General features: G+C 41.1%; 1 protein-coding gene across 1 annotated transcript in view; it reads right to left on the bottom strand.

Annotated features, from left to right (window-relative positions):
- Window positions 1-3,595: 3,595 nt before the first annotated feature.
- Window positions 3,596-8,094, bottom strand: part of EBPL (emopamil binding protein-like) — a 104,419-nt gene continuing 99,920 nt past the window's right edge. Inside the window, exon 4 of the mRNA XM_006874152.1 lies at window positions 3,596-3,836. Within this exon, the coding sequence (XP_006874214.1) occupies window positions 3,596-3,836 (241 nt within the window). The remainder of the gene's footprint in view (window positions 3,837-8,094) is intronic.

Genomic DNA, 8,094 nt, shown 5'->3' with positions numbered 1-8,094 from the left:
TTTTTTTTTTTTTTTTCCTCTCCTCTCTTTGTTGCCTGATCACTCACTGCCCACTGCAAGCGCCGAAATTACACAGTGGGGCAGATGACCCTCACTTTCTCTTCCCCTTGTCCCCAGTGGTTCTCCCTGTTCAATAATTACTGATAGCACTGCTTTCAGAGCGAGTTGACTCCAGCCCCACCCCCCAAGCTGAAAGGCATTGGGGCTGTGCTACACGCAGACAGCGGCGGGAACTAGTTTAAAAAGCTAGGAGTTCCTCAGTATGGTGATTTTTTTACAAAAAAAGCTAGTTTAAGATTTTGATATACTGAGACTTATGGTAGTTGTAATGGTGTTGGTTCACCACAGAAAGGTTTGTTTTCATGAATTCCCCTCCCCCGAACCCGGAGCCTCACTCACCCAGGCCGTCTGGCCGTCTGGCAAACCGGAAGTCCCTGCAAGAGATTTCCAATGACTGATTTCTTAATAAACCTTTCGGGTGAGTGATTGATCTTACAGTCCCCGGAGCAGAGGACCCTTGGACCATCAAGGAAGAAGAGCAGGAACAGAGTGTAGGACCCTGCCCAGAGAAGCGGCGACGCCAGAGGTGAAGGCAAGATGATGACATGGAGAGACGGAGCAACTGAGGACTCTAGACTCATGGAGGGAGAGGGGATGTGTGCTGGCGGCCAGGGGGCAGGCTTGCAAGGTGTGATATTTGGCTGTTGTTGCAGATTGTGCAGAGGTTCGAGGCCCTATAGGCCCGAGTGTAACAGATCTAGCCACTTGGCAGTTAATAGCAAATTGTTTTTCATCTTAGTGTTCAGTTATATTTATTTAATTCCAAACATGAGCCCTGGATGTCCACAGAGAAATGCAATATTCCCCTAAGTTTCTAAGGTCAAGATTTTCCCCCTAGAACCAAGGCAGTAAAACTTCCTCAGAGGACGAACAAGGACAGGTTTACTGGGATTAAGCAGGGAGGCTCTAGAGAGGAACTGCCCGGGGTATATTCACTTGGGGTGGAGTGGTAAATTCTGGGAATATGGGATTAAGGACAATGGGGGCAACTCCCTCGGACCACCCTGGGTTCAATAAGTTTGATTCAAGTGAAGGTTAAACCCAGTAAGGAAGAAAGGAATATTGGTTTAAGTAAGGTTTACTGGCTTAACTTATCTTAAAGATTGTCTTGTCTGAATAATACCATTCTTCTTCTGTAAAGAGCCCTCTCTGAAAGAGAGGAAATAAAAGATGGACGCAGACTTAAGTCTGCAGGGCATTATTTCTTGCAGGGTATGAAGAGGCTGTCTGCCGGTTTTGCATCTAATCTGGTCTCCAAGTGTTCCTTTTCTCTCTTGCCTCTCCAGACATCCTACCTAGAGTTAGTCCAAGAAGGGAAAATGTCAGCCACTGAGCAGTCTGTCTGGCAGCTTGCATCAAGCCCGGGTGTCTGTCTTCTTTGTATCTATTTTCTCTGTTTTCTTTGTGTCTGTTTTCTCTATATCTCTCTCTCTCGCCATCATCACCGGACACCCCATCTTCGGGTCCTCACCCCCTTGCCGAGGCCAGACCCCGGCAGGCTGTTTGAATGACTGTATATTCCTGTGTGTTTTGGTGCACATCAAAACAACAACAACAACACCCAGAGGGAATAGATTCAAATATTGTTGAATGATGTAGCATGCAAGGGATTCTTATCATTGCAATGAAACAAATATGAAAATACAATTGTGATCATTACAATGAAACAAATACGATAGAATGAGTGTAAAACTGATGTTCCCCCATGTAAATGATCCCTCGAGTCACAATAAGAGCTTAAAAAAAAAAAAAAAGACTTTTTTCCTGAGGTGCCTCTGGGAGGACTTAACACCTGCAGTCTTCTGGTGAGTGGTCAAGTACGTTTGTCTCCCAGTGACTGAAAGGCTTGACGGAGGGAACAATACTTTGTGTATACACCACAATTTATTGATTTACATTGTTTCCAATTCTTGTTATTCTGAAGAATGCTGCACTTTAATCATTTTGTTTGGATATTCTACAGAGATACTTGTTAATGCTGCATGTATACTCATATATATAATAGAGTTTGTCATACTATGGTGACTTGTCACAGGTTTTCTTTTCTTTCTTTTTTAATGAAATACAGTTTTAATGTAATTTTTAAAAACTTATTTAAAAAGAAAACATTTTTATTGAGAATTGAGTAAAGGGTTACAAACAAGATCATTAGCTTTATATTCAACAAATCATACACTTTGTTTCATCTCAATGATTGCAAGCCCCTCCCTATAACGACAGTTTTCTCACCTATTTCCATTCCGCACACCTTCCCATCCCTCCTCAACTTTGTCCTTTGGAAAATGTTGCCCTTTTGATTTTGAGTGATTGACCGTTACATGGTGAGTATATCTTGATAGTATTGTTGTCCCCACCTATAAACTTAATTAATGCTTAGCTGAAAATTGGGCCATGAATGTGAGTTCCTTTCTAGACCTGAAGAGTGGTCAAGGGCCATGGTTTCATGCTCCTCCAGTCTCTTTCTGTCCAGTAAACCCATTTTTTTGTTGTTGTTGTTTTTAAATTAAATTAATTTTGAGTTTTATTCTACATTTTCTCCCACTCTATCTGGGATACTCTAATGTGAACCCTTGAAGAACCATTGGTAGTGGTAGCCACACTGGCTAGTCACGGAGTCATGGAGACTTATGTTCACATGTTATGCTACTCCACTAGACTAATTGATTCCAAGCCTCTTCAATTAATATCACTCCTCTTTCTTCCACACAATGAGAGATCAAATAGCTGCACCTTATATGGCTTCTTTGAAGATCAAGAAAGATGTAGGACATTATCTTTGTGGACAATGTTATGCCAATTGACCATGATGTCTCCTGAGACTATGTTCTGGAGCCTCCAGGCCAACCAACACATTGCCTTATCTAAGAATTTTTCATCATCTTTCCTGCTGTACGCTCCACCACATTCCCAGTTGTGTTTGCCACTGATATTTTAAATATGAGCAAATATGCTACACAATACCTCTTTAAAGTATACAAGAGCAACGTTTGAGGGTTAAGGTGCACCTAACCCCAGACATTGTATTTCCAATAGTCTCATATGCATGTGAAAGTTGGACAGTGAATACCTGATTTCACCTTGGTAGCCATAAGACTAGAGAGAAGAGAAAAAAATGAAGCAACAACGTGCTCTTCAGGAAAAACAAATATAACCATCTCTAGAGTTTCACCAGTCACTCCTCAGAAACCTTATACAGGGTTGCTATGAGTTAGAACTGACTCAATGACACTTAACAACAACAGAGTATTCTGCAGTAAATTGGTTTTATTCATGTAAAACAACTAAGGCCAGTCATAAAAGTAATTAAATGTGTTGTTATTATTAGTTAAAATGGATTATTTCTCCCTATACTCCCATTTAATTGGAAAAAATATACAGAAATTTGTCACCTTACATACAATTTGAAAAAAGGGTGTTCAGGAATAATAAAATAAAAATAAAGCATAAACTGGAATGTACTACACTTTGGCCAAACAAAAGGTTTGATTCATTCTGGCTTAAAAAGGAAGATAGTAGTGTTTGTGATATTGAAAATTCAATGAAACTTTTTCCCTGAATGGGTTTCTTTGTGATGCATTTTCTTGAGTTCTGCCCATGACTGATATAGTAACAGTCCTGGCACCACAATCCACACACCATTAAAAAATACCAAATATACCCAAAAGTAGAGCCAATTGCTGGTGTTGAGGTTGGGGCTTCCAATAAGCCACTCTGGGGAGAAGGTCATCCACCCGCCATACAATTCACACACGCACAGGGTAATCTGTACGAAATGCCTGTTAGAGGGTAAGAAACAAGAGATGAAACCAGCTTTGTGCCCTTGGTAATGACATCTTTCCTTTAATGTTAGCATTAACACAATCTCAGTACAGAAACCTCTCTAAAATTGGACCACCAGGTTCCTGGTGTTGCTCTTACTATATAAGTCATTCTAATCTATGAAGACCCATGATTTCCTTGGAGAAGTGACTCTATGCTTTCTAGACAACTTACTTTGTGCTAAGGAGTCCTGGTGTGCAGGCTAATGTGCTAGACTACAAGGTCAGTTTAAACCACAAAGTTGGTGGTTCAAGCTCACCAGCTCCTCCCTGGAAACCCTATGGTCAGCATCGACTTAATGGCACTTAACAACAACATTTTGGAGGGAATGCTATTCTTTTATTCTTTAAATTCAACTACTAGTTGGCATTAACTTGACGCCTACTCATGATGACCCCATGTATGTCAGAGTAGAACTGTAGTCCAGGGGATTCTTAGTGGCTGATTTTGGGGAAGTCGATCACCAGGCATGTCTTCCAAGGCCTCTCTGAATGGACTTGAACCTCCAACCTTTTGATTATTAGTTAAGCACAGTAAATGTTTGTAGCACCCAGGGACTCCCTTGTTGTTGTTGTTGTTGTTAAGTGCCGTTGAGTCGGTTCCGACCCTTAGCGACCCTGTACAGGGTTTCCGAGGGTGTAAATCCTTACGGGAGTAGAAAGCCTCATCTTTCTCCCGCGGAGCAGCTGGTAGTTTCAAACCGCTGACCTTAAGGTTCGCAGCCCGATTCGTAACCACTACGCTACCAGTGCTAAATTATTCATATCATTGGCCAAAACAAGGCCAGAGGCAGACTGTGGAACAAACCATCAATTGCTCTTATGCAAGTTCAGGTTGAAGCTGAAGAAAATTAAAACAAGTCCACAAGAGCCAAACTAAGACCTAGAAGATATCCCATCTAAATGTAGAGACCATCTCAGGAACATTTTTGATGTATTAGATACTAATGAGTGAATACCAGAAGAGCTGTGGGATGACATCAAGAACATCATACAGGAAGAAACCAAATGGAAATTAGAAAGAAGAGAAAGGGAAAAAAAAGAGAGAGAGACCAAAATGGATGTCAGAAGAGACTCGAGACTCTAAAGCTAAAATAATTGGAAGGAATGATGAAGTAAAGAGCTGGACAGAAAATTTCAAAGGGCAGATGGAGAAGACAAAATCAAGTATTATAATGAAATGTGCAAAAATCTGGAGTTAGAAAACCAAAAGAGAAGAATACACTCAGCATTTCTCAAGCTGAAAGAACTGAAGAAAAAATTTAGGCCTCAACTTGAAATATTGAAGGATTCTATGGGCAAAATATTGAATGACACAGAACCATCAAAAGAAGAGAGAAGGAATATACAGAGTCAATGTACCAATAAGAAATGTTCAACCATTTGAAGACCTAGCATATGATCAAGAGCCAATGGTACTGAAGGAAGAAGTCCAAAGTGTACTAAAGGCATTGGCAAAGAACAAGGCTCTGGGAACTCACGGAATACAAATTAAAATCTTTCAATAAACTGACACAGCACTGGAGGCACTCACTCATTACTGCCAAGAAATTTGGAAGACAGCCACCTAGCCAAATGATTGGAAGAGATCCATATTTGTGCGCATTCCAAAGAGAGATGACCCAATGGAATGTGGAACTCACTAGACAGTATCAATAATATCACATGCAAATAAAATTTTATTAAAGATAATTTTTTAAAAAATGTTTTATTGTGAATTATGTGATAGTTTACATGGGAGAACATTAGCTTTACATTCATTTTATCATATATCATTTCATTGCCACAGTTACAATCCCCTCCAAATGCATCATCAACCAACCAAAGGGCATACCCTGAAAGACTGCTCCCTGGTCGTCAGCACACAGCCCCTCTCCCTCTATGAGTCTAAACTCCCCAGCAGCTCCATCTCTCCATGTGATCATCTCTGTCTCCATCTCTGGCGTTACTGCTTCCCTTGATAGTCCCAGGGACTTCTGCTCCTAGACTGCAAAGTCAATATCTCCCCTCCTTTAACTAAAAAATGTCTACCTTTACATTTCCAACACTCACAATCATTCCTGATGACAATTATTCACTATTACCTAGCCGCATCTCCTTTCATCAGCCCCACCCAGACAGATTGGATATTACTCAGTGGAGATTCTACCTTCCTCAATGCTCTCTGGATCTAGGTTCCCTCTTGAAAGCTTGTAAGCTAGTCATTTCTTGCCTTTGGAGCTCCCCTACCCCCATTTTGGGTAGCCAATGTCCACGTTGCCCATCCCTGTCTACTCTGTGTATGGAGGGGGTAGGAATGATCTTTGCTATAAAGATCTGTTTCCTTGTTTGAGCTACTGCAGCTATATGTGTAGATCAAGTTCATCAAATTGTATCAGATTACTCTTTTTTACTCTTCTTTCTTCTTCTAGTTGACCTCTGATCATCCAGTCATTGAAACCAGGTCAAGTGGGTATTATCTGCAAGTGTGGGTGTTCTTATGCATAAACCCACTCTTCTTATCAGCTGGATGCTTCACTCTCTACTCTAGTGCTCTGTGGCTATGTCACTGACTCTGGGCCCAAGAGTCCCCAGGTGTTGCCACACTGCTGGTCAACCAGGTCTCCAACAGGGTTCACAGGAGTCTATTGAACATTGCAGGGCTTAACTCCCATCTTCATTGCTGTTTTTCTGACCAATCAGAGTGTGTATTCCCATTGAGTCTTAGTCTTGGCAGGAGGTTTGCCATGAGGGGACCTGACCACTTGGCTTGGTGTCTCCTGGGCGAGCAATTTGCACATTCTTGCTTGTTCTTGTAGTAATCAGTTGCACTGCCTTTATTGTTTTGTATTGTTCCTGTCAGTCTTTCTTTCAAGAGTAGCTATTGGTCTTCTAGCTGCTCCAGGCTGGTCTGCTTGTCTTTCCAAGTGGAAATTGTCCACCTCAGAAGATTCTGGATGCAGCTCAGGACTCCACCTATGGTGTTACGTAATGCAGAGGCTCCATAGGAAGCCTCATTCACTGGGCACGTTGTAGCTCCATTTTAGGTATTCCAATCAGTTACAAGCAGAAGATGGACTTACAAGATTTCTATGGTGATATTTCTGGTTATTCCTTTCTCTTCCCCTCAAGTATCTATTTTATAATGGTATGCCAGGAAAACCAAGATTTAAAACAGAGCCAAGCATCTTAACATTATTTCCCCACTTTTGCTCATTCCAACCATGTCTCAATCCCTTTATCCCAGAGCCCTGCTGTTCCAAGGTTGTGCATACATCATTATTTACCTCTGTCTGGGTGTATTGCCCACCTCCCTAGCACCCAAACTATCCTGTGTCTATTCCCTACCCTGTGTTCCACCTTCCTGTCCCTTACCTCACTCCACCCCCCACATTCCAGCAACCAGCAAAGTATGGGTTCCTTTTCTTAAGTCTTTTACAGTAGTGGTCCTATGCAGTATGTCTCCTTATGTGACTGACTAATTTCACTCAGCATAATGTCCTCAAGGTTCATCCCTGTTATGCAGTGGCTTGTAGCTTTCTTGTTATTCTTCAGGTGGCATAGTATTCCATTGTGTGGATGTACCACAGTTTGTTTATCCATTCTTCAGTTGATGGGACTTAAGCTGTCTCCAAATTTTTGCTATTGTAAATAATGCTGCTATGAACATTGGTGTACATATATCTACTCATGTTATGGCTTGTATTTCTTGTGGGTAAATACCAAGTAAAGGAAATGCTGGATCATAAGGTATTTCTATTTACAACCTTCTGAGGAAGTGCCATATTGCTTTCCAGAGAGGCTGGACCACTTTGCAATCCCACCAGCAATGCAGAAGCATCACAGTCTCTCCACATCCATACCAGCATTTATTGTCCTCTACATTTTTTATCTTTGCTGTTATTGCTGGTGTGAGATGACATCTCATTGTTGTTTAGATTTGCATCTCTCTAATGGCTAGTGATCATGAACATTTCTTCATGTTTGTTGGCTGCCTGGATCTCTTCATTGGTGAAGTGTCTGTTCATGTCCTGTGGCCACTTTTTAATTGGGTTATTTGTGTTTTTCTTGTAAGGTGTTGTAGTTTCCTATATATTTTAGAAATGAGTCCCTTGTCTGATGTTTCATTGCAAAAGATTTTTTCCCATTCTGTGGGTTCCGTTTTTACTCTTTTGGTGAAGTCTTTAAGGAACATACTTTTTAATTTTTAATATATCACATATATTTAATATACTTT

The sequence above is a fragment of the Chrysochloris asiatica genome, unplaced genomic scaffold, assembly GCF_000296735.1.
Source record: "Chrysochloris asiatica unplaced genomic scaffold, ChrAsi1.0 scaffold00263, whole genome shotgun sequence".
Lineage (NCBI taxonomy): Eukaryota > Metazoa > Chordata > Mammalia > Afrosoricida > Chrysochloridae > Chrysochloris > Chrysochloris asiatica.
Note: the sequence above shows the minus strand (reverse complement) of the source record. Positions and strands in the feature narration are given on the sequence as shown.